At 44.6% G+C, this 17,879-nt stretch overlaps 1 protein-coding gene across 2 annotated transcripts in view; it reads left to right on the top strand.

The window, feature by feature from the left end:
• Positions 1–2,010: 2,010 nt before the first annotated feature.
• Positions 2,011–17,879, top strand: part of LOC144101451 (uncharacterized) — a 32,598-nt gene continuing 16,729 nt past the window's right edge. Inside the window, exons 1-6 of one of the 2 annotated variants that reach the window (XM_077634631.1) lie at positions 2,011–2,244; positions 3,319–3,461; positions 5,777–5,860; positions 8,383–8,496; positions 11,286–11,366; positions 16,877–16,959. In XM_077634631.1, coding sequence (XP_077490757.1) covers positions 2,113–2,244; positions 3,319–3,461; positions 5,777–5,860; positions 8,383–8,496; positions 11,286–11,366; positions 16,877–16,959 — 637 coding nt within the window. In that variant the 5' untranslated portion in view covers positions 2,011–2,112. The remainder of the gene's footprint in view (positions 2,245–3,318; positions 3,462–5,776; positions 5,861–8,382; positions 8,497–11,285; positions 11,367–16,876; positions 16,960–17,879) is intronic. The other variant, XM_077634632.1, reaches the window with a different exon arrangement.

Genomic DNA, 17,879 nt, shown 5'->3' with positions numbered 1-17,879 from the left:
CTAGCGGTGCGGTGCGCAACCTTCCTTTGCCAGCCTCAGAGATTCGTGGCCCCCATGAAGTAAGGAAAATTCCTCCAAGGTGCCGCCTCTTGTCCTAGGAAGTCATCACGCTTGTACTTGCGAGATTGGCCTGTGGCGGCGACACCTGTATTTTGGTTCTTGATATTTTCTACATTACAAGAGCTTTGTCTTCAGTAAGAGTGGCGTTTTTGTGATCAGGAGCTGCTATTCTATCGATACAAGCCAACTTCAATTTCTCCTCAGTGTCCCTTTAACGAATGCACAAAAGGTATAGTGTAGTAATAAGAAAGCTTTGCGACGCCACTACATCAATTTATTAGAACAATATGCGGAAAATATCCGAATGCTATAGAAAAAAGTTCTATAGTTGACTCCAGAACACGTTTTGCTTCCGTTGCCATTGACCTTTTTTTTTTTCAGGCTGACGCAGGTGAAGGCGTAACCTAATTCAGGCACATATGTAGAGATGAGAAGCTTCTGAGCGGTTACATTGTACTTGACAAGCCCCCACATTGAACTTCACCATTTTACTCAAGTACGTTACAACAGCCTGCAAAGGAGGTTGTAGAGTGAGAAGGCTCTCAGTCTATTCCCTGATCTTGAAAAGTTCCTCGCACGACTTTAGCATACTCATTACTTGAGCACTGGGGTAATGTAGGCTGCCGCCGTTCCGGATGTATTCCTTTAGCCTTGTAAGGTATGAATGCTGACTGCCTGTCGAACCTAGCAGAGCAGCTTTGTACTGCTCGCAACTGTTTATCTCTTTGATAATGTCTTTCACGAGGAATCCGCGAATATGAAACAGCATGCTACATTCTGTAGTTGTCAGCTTTTCATGAAGAGTATCTCGAAGTCTTCTATTTCATATCGGTCTGGCTCAGCTAGCTCGTGCTTGCCATGAGTTAGAAGATCGACCAGATACTCCGAATCACCGACAACATAGCTGGTTGTCCTCGGCGTTTTGCCACTTGTCACATTTCACGTTTACAGTCCACGGAAGCCTTCTTTTCGGATCTCTCAGAAATGCAAACGTTCTCCAGCTATTTCAAGAGTGATATGTGCACACAGGCACGCAACACCCCGGCATGTCTTCCTCGTCTTGCGGCCAAGAAAAATTGCAGTCGACGGGAAACAGGCCGCCGCACGTGCAACTGACGCAGGCGGGACAGGGAGTGGGGACCAATACAGCACGCGCCCTCGCTGAGGCGGCACTGATCGTTTGTAACAAGAAAATTCAAACAGCGCTAGACAACAGGACCAGACAGAGGAGGACACAAACACGGCACTGAACTTACAACTTATTTATTTTAAGAAGTCAATTTATATGAATGAAATTGGGCACACATGCACACGGTCATACATCGATGATGAGATAAAAAATCCAAAATGTCAACACACACACGTGATGTAACTGCCTTCCAATCTACCCTTATGCTGGTACGGTGTATGTTGGCATTTTGGAATTTTTATCTCATCATCGATGTATGACCGTGCGCGTTTGTGCCCAGTTTTGTACGAATAAATTGACTTCTTACTTCAAATAAATCAGTTGTAAGTTCAGCCACGGCCGGACTCGAGCCGCAGCGGCGCGCGTTAATGCGCGCCGCTGCCGAGTCCGGCCGTGGTTCAGCGCAGTGCTTGTCTCCTCCTCTTTCTGGTCCTGTTTGAATTTTCTTGTTACCATGGGACACCAGCTCGCCCAATCTGCAGTCCTTCTACTGATCCTTTCAAAGGATGTCTCCACCTTCCACGGAGCGGCGGAGGGGGGCGCGCGCATCGAGGCACCCTAGTTTCAAACGATGTCACTGCCACTGCGGTCGCTATTTTTGCAAGCCATGCAGATTTCACTACATATTTTTTTACATTAAGTAGTCTACTGACTATTTTGGAGGTTTTCAAGATTATTTAGCCTGATTTTTGAGGATTTTTGAAGCTCTTTTGGCGAAACTCAGAATCAAGGTGGTTAGCGAAACTGAGGATCAAGGTGGCAACACTGATCCTACGCTTTTTCCCGCGATCAGTTGGTTTCAGGCATTCCTGTGCGTGCATTTTTTACGATAAAAACTGGTGTGTCGGGTTGTGCCAGCCGCAATGGGAAAAATATTCTGTCTCATCATACTTGAAAGCGGATTAAGACGGAAGCTCAAGCTTAATAATGGAACTTACGACGAGCTAATGGCAGGCCTGGCTGGTATCGTCGAAGTCGACTCCGATAACACCGAGGTAATCACTTTTGCACGCCTTTTGTTTGCATGTGCAATGTCAGCGCATGTTAAAGAACTCCAGGTGCTCGAATAATCCGGAGCCCTCCGCTGCGGCGTCCCTCATAGCCGGAGTCGCACTGAGACGTTAAAACTCGTAAACCATCCTTTGTTTGTATTCCCCGTGCACGTGCTGTTGAACTCTCGTGACAGGGCAGGGACTTGGGAACTTTTTTTTTTTGAGTAGTGACCGAAGCATCGACTTTTGTTACTTAGTCATCTGTTTATTCTATGCGTTATTTATGCATTTAATTTTATATTTATATTTTTCATTCGCACTGTTATGCTAGGGTTATGCAACTCCGCTGCACGCCACCTTGTTTATTGTCAAAATTACGGATAGTCTTGGCTTGGCTTGGCTTTTCTTTTTCTTCTATTTCTATTTTTTCGTTAGAAATCGCTTAAGGTCTTTTTTTTTTGCGCTGTCATGTCAAACAGGCAATTTTTAAGTGTTTTCTTTCTTTTTCGTCGACGTCTTCGAAAATTCCGCTTATTTCGTGGCGCCATTTTTTTTTTTACTTCGAGTGCACTTTGCCTTTTCGTTAATGTGGAAACTTATTCCCCTTAAGTGCACTTAACTTGTGCGCTTTACTGCTGTATTAACCAGTTTTTTGCTGGGTACAACACGAAAGAAAGAAAGAAGCCATTTCTTTCTTTTTAGGTGTGGATTTAGTAGTGCTTTTAAGCAACTGATTTGTTACAAAAAGTGATGAGAAAGATTGCTTGTTGGCAGACAATGATAGCCCTGCACTTATTTTCATGCCCTGCATGGGCAAGAAAGTAAAGGGACTCATTTTTGCGACATATTTGACCTGCAGCAAAAGGTGCCCTATGTAATAGGCCTAACATTACGTTTAGGGGGACATATTTTGTGAGTTGTAAGAAGATAGCTACACACTGCAGCCACCAATGTTTCTATAACCTAAATATACACGGGCCCTGCATAACGCTCTTATGTCCCATGAATGCTCTGCCATGCATATATAGGGCACTGAGTGAATTCTCTGGTAGTAGTCTTGTATTCTTTCTGTTACAGGTTCAAATGTATGACACTGATTTGGATGACCTTGTGGACCTTCTGCCAGGCGACACGGTGCCAAACAAGGCAAAGATATATGTCAGTCAGAAAACTGCCACAAATTTGCGCACTCCAGATGATAATGCTCTGCCTCAGTCTACGTAAGTAATGATCCATCACAGATTGCCTCTATGAATGTTTTTGATGAAGGAGGTTGTACTGGTTGAGGTTTGTGCATGGATGTTGTCTTCAGGCGAAAATTTCTGATGGTAATACTCATGTAGCTTTGGAATAATTTTTCACATGTATCTGGTGGCAATAAACTTGTGGGAGTACTCATTCAAGACCATGTAAACCTCAAAGGCAAATTTACAATTGTCAAGTTGTTTTGCTGGGTGGCAATAAACTTGTGGGAGTACTCATTCAAGACCATGTAAACCTCAAAGGCAAATTTACAGTTGTAAAGTTGTTTTGCTGGGATATATGTATACCCATGGTACTCCCTCAAAAGTGTCTTCATGTAGCATCTTTCCTATAGTGCAGCTTTGTAGTTAATGAGTAATTTAGTCATAGTTTTGCTTCTGACCTTTATTCTGCAAAGTGGTTCTCTTGATGTCAGCCTAACAGAGGGACCATTTCTTTCAGTATCCCAGTACCCTTGAATAATACTAGTTTTTTTGTTGAGACGTGTGTCCATGAAAACACTGATTTTTTTCTCCAGCTCTTCCTTTCAAGTACAGTACTGCAGGAGCTGCATTTGTGGCCAGGAATCTAGTTTGCTTATCGATTCGATGGGCTGGGGAGCATCCTGTTTTCACTGTGTTTATCTTGATCTTTCTTTGTCAAATAAATGAGAGCGAATGCGATCTTCCTGCATTAAATTTCTCTCCCAAGGTGGTGGGCTTGCCCCTTGTCCCCCTCCCCTAAAATTCACCCTTGTATGTGGTGCGAGAATTACAGAAAAATCTGCTTCTATGCCATGTGACTGCTCACTTCCTCACCTCTCATGCCCTTTCTTCGAGTTTCGTCTATCATCTTTCGCAGAAGTTTCGTAATGTTTGTGATTTTAGTGAGTGCATGGTGATACGATGATGCAGTGATCAGTACCACTTAATATTTTTGCAGCTAAGGAGGTCTGGGAGGAATTCCACTATTGCTTACAAGCTTGTGCAAACAAATTAAAAGACCCATAGAAAAGAACTTTTTGGATGCTTTTTAGCAGCGAGTAAAGAAGTTGTCTTTGTAAGGGACACCAGCTTTACAACATACAGTAGTTCGCAACTGAACAGTAATCCGCATTTAATCTTTGGGAGTGTGGTCGCAAGCTTTATTTTATGTCACGCAACTTCAGAACGATCCTTGATTCCCCCCCCCCCCCCCCAAGGAAAGAAATGCATGACAAAACAGTCATGGTGCCCGATATGGTAGCTTCCTCCGGTCTTTGTGAATGCAAGGGCACAGCCTGTATAACATTTTTAGAATGTACGGAACTAGCCTGTACATCTGCTGCTCCGAGTTCCAATTCCCATGGTGCATTAGGGGCAGGCAGTTCTCAAGCAGTTTGTCTTTGCACTGCCCACTTGTAGAGACATAGAAACTGGTAGAAAGTTTGGCTCAGTGCAATTGCCATTATTCTGCGTTCCAGCTTTTTATGTTCTTTTTTCTGAATACCGCATCACCTTGCATGCTTACATTAAAGGACTGAGGGCAATACGATCCAATTCTTAATCTTAGTAAAAATCATTCCTCTGGTTTTCTTTGGATATCTTGATGTTTGCCCAACAGCAACAATGCACTTGTGGTTGAGAAAATTGCATTCAAAGATTTTCCCGCCTCTTGATTGTAACTCTTGACTTCTATGCTAAAAAGGACTCCGTGGTCACCGTTTTGAAGGGAATGGCAGGGCAGTCCGTTTTTCATTTTATACAGAGAAGTCAACACTGCAAAAGCTAGCGTGACTGTTCGCACAAGCTTCATTTTTTTCGCACAGGCTTCAGGGTCTCATTTTTTGGCGACCTTCTCTGACTCTAAAAAAGTTCTCTTTTGATCAAAGTAGACTCTTCATTGATATGATGAAGTAGTTTATCGATGTAGGCCAGCTTCAGTTTATGCTCTGTGTGTTTTCAGTAAAGGCCACACTTCATGCACCAGTTGTCAGGTGACAGCAGTGGCATATTTGTATGCAACAGTAGAATGAGGATGAAAAACTAGGTGTAATAAAGAAATGAACGCACATAGTCTTTTGTGCATCACAGTATAGTTGGCGCTTTCATGCATCTTGGTTAATGGAATCCTATTCAAGGTCTAGAGACTACACAGAAATTGCATCATGTGCCGTGCTACGATAGCACCGCACTCTCATTCATGTGCTTCATGAATAGCGAAGTTGATGCTGCTTTCATAAGCATTATATCTTAGCAAACTTGTGTTCAGATGTTGTGGCGTTGGTGAAATGTTTTTCTGGATACTTTTCCAGATTTCAGATTCTTGAAATGGCGCCTGTGGCAATGCTTGAGCTTTTCAAGCAAGAGAGCGAGCAGCCTAATGTCACTCTATCCAGGTAAGCTTTTGTAAGGTACTTACACTCAGATACAATTCAAGAATGCAGCGGCAAAAGCCCCTAAAAGGAGACACTCCAGCCAATGGCATCGACCGATTGTCGTGATGTCATAGCTAATCCCATTTCATGGAGGCATCTGCCAGACACCTTCAATGTCATGCTAGGGGATTAACCGCAACGTCATGACAGTTGGCCCCAGCGAGAGAAGGGTATTTGTTGCATTCCTGAATTGTATTCGAGTATAGTGAGGCCTAAGCACTAAAACTGAGGTAAGGCTTGTGTTGTGGCCTTTCCTCTTGTAAACTTCTTTTTCTCTTTATCACTTATGCCGTCGCGGTGGCTCAGTGTTTATGGCACTCGGCTGCTGACCCAAAAGACACTGGTTTGATCCCGGTCGCGGTGGTTGAATTTCAATGCAAGTGAAATCCTAGATGCCCGTGTACTGTGCGATGTCAGTGCACGTTTCTTAGAACCCCAGGTGGTCGAAATTTCCGGATCCATCCACTACAGCATCCCTCATAGCCTGAGTCGCTTTGGGACGTTAAGCCCGCATAAATCATAAATCTGAATCACTTATGGCGTGACATTAAAGGACCCCTGAAAAGGTTTTTGTCATATTGGACTGGATTTCTTTAGGCAAGGAGGCCAGTATAGAAACAACATTTTCTCACGAAAATTACTTTTGCGTGTGCTTTATTAAAGGGACTATGCAATGAATAAAAGGTCACTTGCAAATATTTTCAATGCTTAGAAATGACGTTAAGAAGCATTCACACCAAGTATGAGTCTTCGGAACTGAACCGGCAATTTATTATGAATTTTTAAAAACCGCGTTTTTTAAAATTCACGGGCCGATTGGTGTGCTCGTAGTGACCAATTTTGAAACTAAAATCGTGAAAAAAGACGTCACCGTACCCATGACGTCGCCAGGCTACCACACTCTCTCATTCGCTGGAGCCACGGCAGCCACGACGTCACGGGCACACTTTCGGTAGCCGTGAAAACCGTCTGCTCGTGCCGCCGCGCGACCTTCTCGGACAAGCGCGAGCCAGGGCATTGACTTCGCACGTATGGTTTCAATTTTCCTCTGCCGCCTCCTTCTGTCGGGAGTTCCGGAGCCACTCGCAGTGGCTCGCCGAGTCGCTACTGTCATCGCTGGCGTTCAGCCGGTACGGCTTCAACGCATAGGGCTCAATGCCCATCGCAGCCGTAAGAGTGAGCAGTCGCGCCTCGAGGTCCGGGTCCATTACTGCTAACTACAACAGACGACAAGCAAAGAAGCCCGACGTGCGCCGCAATCACGCCCCCCGACGCTGCTGCTGGGGTGCTAGGAGCGACAACCGGAAGTTGCAATAGGAACGTCAGCAGATGACGTTCAGGGCCCAGTCCCCAGTCCCAGAGCTGTTTTCTTTATTTTTGTCTGGTGCATCGCGTGTACGAGTTGAGGGGAGAGAGGAGGAGCGCAATTTTTAATTGTCTATATCTTCGTTGTTATTGATGCTAGTTTAAAAATTCTTGCGTTGGGGTGACGAGTGATGAAATGCCTATCTCTCGTCTGCTTTACGTATTCTCAGTTAATTTATTGCACAGTCTTTTTAAGAGGCCTATAAAGGATTAAAATTGAGGTCTTCTCATGCCATGGCTTTCCTCATCTCATGCACCCTGGTAACAGTGGCTGTGTTCTGTGCAAAGAACACCATGTTGTTCCACAACTTCAGTGTTGTTAACTAATGGCTCTAAGAGGACAAATACTGAATCACCTCAATGCAAACTGACTCTTGCCGACTGCTGCAATGTCCTGCATTTTTAAGAGCGAGTGTGCACGCAGAAGTGGGCCTTCAGCCATTCAGACACACGTCTTGTTGCGACATTCAATTCCACATCATCCTAGAAAAGCGCAGTTGACCTGTCTAGGCAGTTGTATAAAAAGTGCAGCCAATGATACTGCTAGGGTGACTTGATGTGTGCCAGTAAAGTTGCAACGGCAGCAGAAGAATTAATTGATGGGCTAGTTCGTTTTCAGCCATTATATGGCTTTGCAACCAATGTGTTTCGCCCTCTGACTGGATATCAGCAATGGCTTGAGGGGTTGCTTTAGCTGCATGCTTTTCGAAAATGCATGTATATTAACACGATGCAGCCATAATTTGTCGGGCCACAGAGTCGAGGGTAATTACATTTTCGAAATAATAATAATAACTGACATGACTTGGTGGACTTGTCAAGCACGCCAGGAACGCGACTCAAGGTTACAGTTGGCAGAAGTCACGGGGTAGCAGTATTGCGTGCAGGCCTGGTTAAATCTGACCCTTTTCAATGGGCCAGTAAAAAGTGCCGCAGAGTGAGTTACTCCAAAATGAACACCGAAACGCTGCAACCTCAGGTTAGCCATTAAAACATTCATTCTGCACCGCAGAGGTAGAAAAACTGTTCCCGAATTACTGTTAACATGCCACTGGTTTTTGTAGCATGCAATATGCTGATATTTGTCAATGGAAAAACATTTTTCTGCCTACCTACAGCGGCTCAAGCTCGGCAGTGTCAGAAGATGCATCATCTGGCGAAATTTCACTGGACGCACCTGATGCAGGAGACCAGACAAACGACTGTACTATGGAAGCTTCAGAACAGGCAATGTGAGCTATTGCTTTGGTTTATTGGCTTCATTGATTTGGTTTCTAAAATCTTGGTAACGATATGCTGTTCGTATTTTGCTGTTTTGGATGTTTAAAGGGACACTGAGGAACAAACCAGTCAAGGGTCAAATCAGTGTAGACCCGTACTGATTGATTGCCGCGTTCAGCTGACCAAGATACTGCTTCTACTGCAAATGAAGGTTTTGTTAGATAGAAAACGGCAGTAAATGAAGGATAGGTGTTGCTACTGTCGGCCGTTTCTGCAAGTGAACTGCGGTTCATGGTGATCTTGCCATTCCCATTTGGAATTGAATGGGGGGGGGGAATTTTGAGATTAAGTTTCCTTATCAATAGGATATGTCTTGTGCTGGACAAATGTCAACAAATCAGAAAGAGCTACAGAATTGATTTTTACAAAGAACAAATATAGGGTGGGGTTTTCAGTGTCCCTTAATGTGGATAACAGGAAGGAGTGTACACATCAGCTGTGCATGAGATGCACTTCTATGCAGTATAAGCTCGTTAATTCGAACTCGGTTAAACGAACTGACGCCCGGATCCGGGCACAGCCCTGTGTATTTCAATGGGGAAAAACTCCCGATAATTTGAACAAGTCTGCGTCCGCTACGGTTAATTAGAACTAGGAGCCCCAGACTGACACCACTCCTAGTAGATTGAAGTTGACCCATAGCGAGTACAATGTGCTGCAAATTTACCAGAGATGTAAAACAAAATGGAAAAGAAAAAAAGCCGAGCGTACGAGGCTGGTGGAGCCCGCACTCCAGTGTATATCGAAGCAGGTTTTCGCGGCCAGAGCACTCACCCGCGCCGCCGATGCTTCGGCACAAGCCGTTCCAAGTTTTCGTTGTGCCGCGATTGCAAGGTTGCGATCACATGGTGTACATAACACAGTATGGTGGTTCAAGCGCTGCTGTCATGCTTTTTATTGATGCCGTGAGCTATGTGACAGCAGTGTGGAGATGTTGAAGCCCTTGAGTGACGCCGATATAATTGAGGCAGCATGCTTTTAGCAGATGCCACAGGGCTGACGGGCGATGAGCATAGCCGACAGTGATGAGTCCGACTGCGGCGATGAGCCTATGCCACCGCCAAGTGCATGTAGTGCATGTGAAGTAGCGTCGGCGCTCGATGTTGCAGCACACTACTTCTCTGCCAGTGAGAACTCTGACGTTGCGCTGGAGCTCCTGGGCAAGCTGCAAATGATGCTGATGGAATCTTGGCAGAAGAAATGCAAACAAATGAACATCATTGATTACTTTTAATTTTGACCACCCTTCCCCGTAAATAAGCATGTTTTGGAGCATAAATAGCGTCTTATATTCCAGCACTCGCTGCTCATGCAAATGCATTCCAGTACTTGTTTTTGGCGCATAACTGGCCGATCAATTTATTTCATTTGCCATTAGGACCGCATGAATTTAACTTTCAGAATCGCCCACCACGAACGTGTAGTAATGCCTAGTTCGCAATAACGAGTCTAGACGTGACTGCTTTGGATTCTGCCGTGCGGTGGGGTGCAATGACCTTTCATTCTAGCTTAATTCTAGCTTCGCTTAATTCGAACAATTTTCCAGTCCCTTTTGAGTTCGAATTAATGAGCTTTTACTGTATTAGCTTGTGTTACCTGCTGCCTGCTGGACGAAGGTTATCGCTCAGTGTTTGCGGGCTAAAGCACTGGAAAGGATTATGACAAACTCAGAGAAGACAAGAAGTGGACTTACTCCTCCTTTCACTGACCCTTTCTGCTCCACTAGTTAAAAATTTTGTTTTAGATCGGCAGTTCTACTTCACGACCAAAGCTGCCAAAGCCAATTTATCGCTTAAACCTTGATTTTGAATAAATAAGTAAAATAAACATATCCACAACTGAGATTCGAACCCGCGGCAACACGCACTTTGCTATTGCTGCAGCCAATCACACCTCGTGTTAAACTGCAACACACTCTCAAGCTGTGCAGTGCACATTATTGTCTTCATCAACTTCCATCTGCGGGATGCACAGATCAGATCAGCTTAATCTGAGTCTAATATTGGCCAGACGTGCTGACACCCCAGCAAAGCAAAACCATAAGCCAATCATGCTAAACACATGCTTTTGTAGGTCTACTTGGTTTAACTGCATTAAACCATACCTTTTTTTTTTGTCAACAGGTGCCGTCACTTTATAGTGATTGCTTTGCATTTTGTAGTATGAATTTTTTTTACAGTCCAATCATCATTCTCCAGGTTTTTTGTGCCTCTCAGTGAGCAAATTTCTAGTGAAAATAAAAAGTTATTGGAGGTGTCGAGCATACTTTGAAACCATTTGAAAATTTGCAATTTTTAAAAAAGCTTCTTGTGTTGGAAGAGCTCATTTTTCTGCTGCATAGCATTGTCAGTATGGTAGCGCATCAGAATATGTATAGCTAAGACGTGCTAACTAGTAGGCTGGTTAACTAAGATTGATTAGCTAATGTTTAATTATTACTGATAGTCTCCTTAGTTTTTAGAGGCTTGTAGCAATCCATAAGTGTTACCAATATCAGTTCTTAGAACTTCGAAAACACAGTTACCCTTGACTGTGTGGTCCAACAGATTTTGGCTGTTTCAACGAGTTACGTGCACTGGAGAGGTTATGTAAGCTTTTCAAAAGTGCATGTATTTTGGAACCTTTATGTCAAATGCCTTTAGCTTGAAAGGATCTTAAGTGCCCACCATAACTAGTGCTACTTTAACGATATTTTGTACCTAGCCATGCTAAACCACCTGCTATTTTTTTTTTTTTTCAGGGAAGATGAACAGCAAGCAGATGAAACTACTAGCACAGTGGTTGCCAAGGTCGAGTCTGGAGGAAGTGAAAATCCAGTCACGTAAGTGTGCTACAGCCGCAATTGCCTGTATTGCATAATGCGTTCTTTTCCTACTTGGGCGAACGTTATGATGACCCTTTTTATCCAGTGTATCGCCAATGTTAGCTCTGCCATTTAAAAAGTTGGCAGTCATGAGCAAGATTATCCATGTTGCCCTATATCGGCAGCACTGTACTGCTTGATAGACTAGTTTTGGTATTAGTCCTGCAATCTTGGAAGTGTGCTGGCATACAGGCAACCTCTTGTTGTCAGTTACAATGGCCTGCCAACATTAGCTACACTGACATACTTTGGTTGACATCGTCCAGTCAGTTACAGCAGATGACCAATACTAGATAAATGTTGGCATGCCACTACACAGCCACTTCATGATTGCACTGATGTTACAGTATTTATGAGCAGTTGACACAGATTCAGCTTGGTGGTCGGTAGGCTGATGCATTAGCATTAAAAATTAATGTTTTGAGAGAGAGAAAATTTTCAATCTCAATAGCCATTGAAATGGTTTAGTTTCTCATGCCAAGCTTGTGTGATGCCACGATGATTTTTTTTTTTAAGCAAAAAGGCCATCAATGATGGGGGAAGGTGTGATGAATGATGTAGTAGAGATTAAATGAATGGAAATGAATGGCAGATTTCATCAAATCTGCCACGGTGATTACTTTAGATTTTGTGCAAATAACAAGAATATTTGCATAAATATAAACTGCTGAAATACACTTATTTGGAGTCATAGCAGGTTTTTTGCTGATATTAAGAAGCCTGTTGCTTTGTTTTGAAAGACATTGGTTTTGTACAATCTGCTGTTGCACTCTTGTAGCTCTCCGGCAACTCTGATACCGCTGGCATTTCTGTCTTCTATGATGGAGACTATAAATATAAAGTTAATGTACCTTAAACTAGACCGATATATTTTTAAAATTATTGTGACACTAATATTTTAATGTTTGCAATAAAGTTTAGGAGAATGTTTGTTCATGGTTTTGTACTGTGAACATATCGTGCACAAAAGTACGCATTGGCACCTCTCGAAGGAATACTAGCAACCCTGGGATACGCTCGAAGGCCCTCGGAATTTCAATTGACTTCCGTACTGCTCCGTTGACTCGATAGACTACAAGGGCCATTCAAACTGCCTGTGTAGCAGCGCTCAATGGCCTTTGAGTCAACAAACTACCGGTTCGAGGGACATTGAAATGCCCGTGAGATAGGGGTATTAAAAAATTTGAGGTTTTCTTTTTTTTCGAACACAGCTCTAAACGGCCCGTTCGTGGGTTGAGCCGCATCGCTTTCACCGCCTTCAGTGTAGCCAAGCGAGCGAGAGTACCACCGCTCGCTCATAGGTGGCGCCAGAGTCGTACACGCTGTGCTCACCGTCGTCCATCACCACTGCATGAGCAGAGGCAGGGACGAAACTTTCAGCCTGGGTGAGCACCGTTAAACAGCTTTTCGCTGTTAAACTAGCTGCCAGCGAATCTCACCATCCATGGACTGATCAGACACACACGGAAGGATAATTCAGCATGACTAGGAGCAGGGTAGGCATTAATGAGAGGAAATTTGCACGTTTAGGCCACTGGCCAGTAAGGACAAGTAACCAGTCAGTGGCTTATTCATGTGGTCTCGACAATACTGAGTTGCTGAGCATGAATGCTTTGCACTAACGCACTTTGCTGCTTAGGCAAAAACAAATTGAAATTTTCGCTAAACCTCGGTGCAGATGGCATGCATTTGACTCCGGCTGGTAGAGCAGTGCAATGCGAAAGCTTCTTGTTTCTGCATAATTGCACATTTGGGAAGTGTTCCTAATCGAACACAACTAGTCCACTGAACACCATGTTGGCCATTATGGTTAGTCACCTCCTAAACTGGTGTCGTCTCGTTTATCGCCGACCTCAAGCATAAGCATGCATGCTTAGATAATGTATTGAAATTTATTGGACCGGTATGAAAGTAGAACGTTAGGTGGATGGATGAGATCAGGAAGTTTGCAGGCATAGGTTGGGTGCAGCTGGCACAGCACAGCACTAATTGGAGAGACATGGGAGAGGCCTTTGCACTGCAGTGGGTGTAGTCAGGCTGATGATGATGAAAGCATTCTTTTTCTTTTTTTTTATTCTTCATTTTTTTTTTCATTCACCCCTCAAAGGCCCCATAAAAGGGGTATTACATGAGGTGTGGGCATCAGAAACAGCGGTAACGGTGATAAGTGATTTTCGGTGTCTGTCTTGAATTCGCCTTGATCGGCTAGCAATGCAACATGAGTGGGAAGTCATTCCAGTCCAGGGCTGTGCACAGAAAAAAATGACAGTTCATTTAATGAACAGTTGCAAGAGGTTGCTCGGAAAGAGCAAACTGGGTCTTGCAAGTCCACCGGTGGCAGCACCTGTCATTGCGGGCAGCCGCGCCACAGCGCCAGGACCAGGATGAAGATTCCCAGGGACCTATGAATGTAATGTCGAGTATGATTAATTCTATGTGTATATGCATTGACCCTTTAATGCTATCGCGTCATACCCTTAAAGCAAAGCTTAAGTGACCCCTTCAGTTTTATTGTGCCAGCACGAAGTCCCACACTCACTGATTGAGCCAATCTTTCAAAACCTGCTTGACCTTGAAAACTGAACCTCGACCCAGAACCAATGGGAAAACCGAAATGCTAGGGCGCCAAACTTCCATTCGGCCTAACCACACTAAATCGTTTATCTCTCTTTTTTTAGCGCCTCATCTAATCTATGCTGGCCTTTGACGTAATAGCCATCGCTCGCCTGTTGAACCTGAAACCTGAACAGCTAGGCGAAGAAATCCAATTATATATTATTTTGCAGTCATAGCCGAATACCACATGGTGATTCATGCATACTAATGTTTTGCACATCCTTGCAAAGAAGAAAACACGCAAGCAAAAATTTGCTGTCAGTACTCCTTTAATGCATGCAGCACCAGACCAAGCTAGCAAGGGAGAACGTTCTCATCATATCCAGTGTCATGAAACACTGTACTAATCTCAGGCATGTCTCCTTCTCTTTTCTTTGGTCTTCACTTTTCATCACGACAGTTTTCAAGATTTTATGCATTATTGCTCTCTCGCCCTACACTAGATGTATCTTTAAAGGGTGACTCCAAGGTTTTGTCCTGCACCACTTGCTCTGCGCAGTAGTGGGCATCTCTCTCACAGCACGCATCGTCCTTCAACTCAGCTGTGCCGGCGGCTTGTCAGAAGTCCGCAGCAGCTTTTTGAATCTCACAAGGCAACTTTCAAATGGTAAAGCAGTGAAGCTGCATAGAGGGCCATGGTCCTGGCATTGCTCTTCCAAGAGTACAAGTGGCTTCGCTGCATAGGGTTTGCCAAACTGCTGTACAGAGTAACTGCACTGGTGCCAAGCGAACTCATTTACAGACATATGATGCAGCATTGAGACATGTATCTGAAGAACCAACTTTAGACAGCAGGAAATGCTGCTCATGCAGCTCTTTGGCCAGTATGGATTTCAATACTTCTACTGGGCCCAGGCACAGCAGAAATGTACGGAAACCGGCAGTTTCTACCAATCGTGTTCTTCTATTCCTCTTTGCTTCCTCTGAAAGGAGCTCGAAAAAAGCTACCGGGAGCACCTAAGTCTGCTTACATGTAGCGTTCCTGTATATGCTCCTGCAGGGAGTAGAGTTGCTCCAAGGTCCGCCATTTTGTTCCAAGCTCTGCTGTTTAGAAGCACCCCTCCTCATCTCTGTGGGGGCTTCACAATACCCCCTCAGTCGAATAACAAAGCAGACCTCCAGCCCCATCCACCTCCCAGTGGGAGCTTCACAATACCCCCTAAGTGGGATAACAAAGGAGACTGTGCTCAAGATGGGGGACCGCTCATGTGTTGGGCATGAGCAGACAGGTTTCAGCGTGAGGCTCTGCGAATAGTGTTACTAGCGAATAGTACCCGAGCATATATAGGAACACTACTTACATGCTCTGAATGCAAAAGTATTATGCACTGGTGCTGTTTCCGTTGGTGCGGTTGTGTAACTTAGTTCGCATTGGCCACTGAACCACACACAATTCGTGGATTGATGCCCCTGTATGCAGAATTGGTTCGCTACTTAACACTCACAGTTGGTGGCGAGTCCTCATACTACTACCAGCACAGTGGCGCAGCGGTTAAAAGCGATGCGCCACTGCACTGGCTGGTGGCTGTTCCTGGCACAGCCACCCGTAGGGATTGCGCAACCCCGGTTGCTCTTCCCGAGCTTCCTGCCATTGGTTGCAGCTTGTGCGGTGATCCTCTAAACTTACCCGAGTTACCGAGTAATTCGGGTAAGCTCTGGTAAGTCTCCACACACTCTGTACACACTTTCTGTGCACAGTTTCGATGGACGCCACGCATAAGCCAAGTAATGCTTACACATTAAAAAGCCTGTAGCTGCTTCTCGTAGTCTATCATTGACCTCGCTGTGTTCAGGCCCAGTTCCTGAGAACCTGCGGCATCTCCCTCATGCAGACAAAGGTACTACATCTGTCCAGTCGGGTAATATGCGTCCAGGGATACAAATGATGAAACACCAGCATGGTGCCACTCGTCAGACTGGGAAGGAAAGGGTTCATTTGTGTGCTGTGGTGGGCGCAGCTCAAGCCTGCCTTCAATGCAGCGCCGTGTCTGGCTGCAGCATTCAAAGGCGTGATATCCAGTATGGCCAGTAATAGCTTTTCCAAAGCCCTTTGCCTGGTGTATCACATATTATTGTTGCAAGCTTAACATTGATGTGGCTGCCTTTCATACCCCATCGAAGTGAAGTGGCAGACTCCTTCAAGGACCACAGCACAAAAGGGTTGGAGACGAAGGGGTTTTCCTGCACCAGTGTAAGCGCCGACCATAAATGGTGCAGGTGTCTCAATGTTGGTGGTACAATGTAGAATAGGCCAGAAAGGGGTCTGGTGGCTACTATGTAAAAGCACTGCATCAATATTTGCATGAAGCACGACATTTTGTGCCGTATGTACATGCTCAGGTGCTTGCTTAATCTCCCGCGAGACCAAAATGTGCAAAAAAGTTCACTGTGTCCCGGCTGATTTTAATGCAAGAGCATTAAGGAACTCGTGTCACAGAAAATCCTGCATCGTCAACGTCATTGACCGTGAGCGAAAGATGCCTAGAGAAGCAACTTAGGAGGCAGGTGAGCCCCCTTGGCCACATGACCTTGAGGCGTCATCACAGCCTGCCCACTGGATTGCGAGCAAAATGCCCACCTTGGCAGGTGCCATTTAAATTAATGATTGGTCACTTGGGAGGAGCAACCTGGGTCGCACAAGGCTTACCGGCGGCAGCATCTGCTGTCCCAGCGCAGTGGCACGTCGCGTAACTGCCACGCCACCGCGCCAGGAGTGTTGTGAGAACTCCCAGGGATATGTGAATGTAAAGCAGAGAATGACAACCTCTGCATAGATGGGGATTAATTCATTACGTTATCGCGTCATACCCTTAAGGTGGAGTTTAAGCGTTGCTCCAATCTTTTTCTTTCAGTTCCCAAAGTGATCCTTGCGTCATCTTTGGGAACGTGATCAGCCCTTCAGAGGCAGCGAAAATACAGGACCTTCTTAATGGAGGTGAGTGTGAGGCTATGTTTACTCCTGACTCTATTCTAACCAAATATCTGGCTGGCATGTGATTCAAGTTGGACACACTTTCATGTGCAGAAGAGCATACCAGTGCAACCTGCAGATGCGTGAGTCACTAGTGAGGCAGACAGAGAATACAAATAGTTGGGTCACATTACTTCTTACAAGGCTAAAATGCCTGCTGCAGTTAATGGGGATCCATAGTAGAAGGAGAGGCAGGATCACTTTTCAAAGTGCGCACCTGAACGACAGGAGGAAGGAGAGTGTAAATTTGTTGACCAATGTTGCGACAAGTCCTCGTCTAGGCATTTAAGGCGACAAATCTTGTCAAACTGCCATGCAGTAGACAGTGGACTACGATGTTCCCTCGCATTGTTTAACCCTGGGATGCCCCTGCTACATGAAGTGTAAAAATGCGAACAATTTTCATTTCTGCTTGTACAATTACATGAATTGTTGACACATTTGCAAAAACTGCCTTTTCCAGCATACTTTTCAAAGTAGTGCCAAACTCTCAGGAGGCCAGACGTGCAGGAGGCATGGTGAGAGAAGATATTCATGCAAAAGCGAACCCTAACGGCACAGCAGCCTAAAACATCTGGTTGAAAGTAATGATGCTTTGGAAGTTGATGGTGCAGTTTTGAATTTTGCTTTCGATATATACTGTATGTACCTGCATTTTAATGCATAGTTTTATTATTGTTCTTAGACATTCAGGGATCATCATATTTACTTGAATTTATGTATACTGTTGTCATCTATTTCATAATAAGTAGTGAATGGTAACGAGTAATAATTGCCTCTCTCTAAATAGCTCAGATTGTTTGCACTACTGGAGTCAAGGGTATGTAAGGGGTATGGAAGTTAAGTCAAGGGTATGGAAGTTTGTAACTTTTATGCAACGTTTT

Source organism: Amblyomma americanum, chromosome 8 (assembly GCF_052857255.1).
Source record: "Amblyomma americanum isolate KBUSLIRL-KWMA chromosome 8, ASM5285725v1, whole genome shotgun sequence".
In the NCBI taxonomy this organism is placed as follows: Eukaryota; Metazoa; Arthropoda; class Arachnida; order Ixodida; family Ixodidae; genus Amblyomma; species Amblyomma americanum.
The sequence above is the reverse complement of the archived record's forward strand: the minus strand, read 5'-3'. Positions and strand labels throughout refer to the sequence as shown.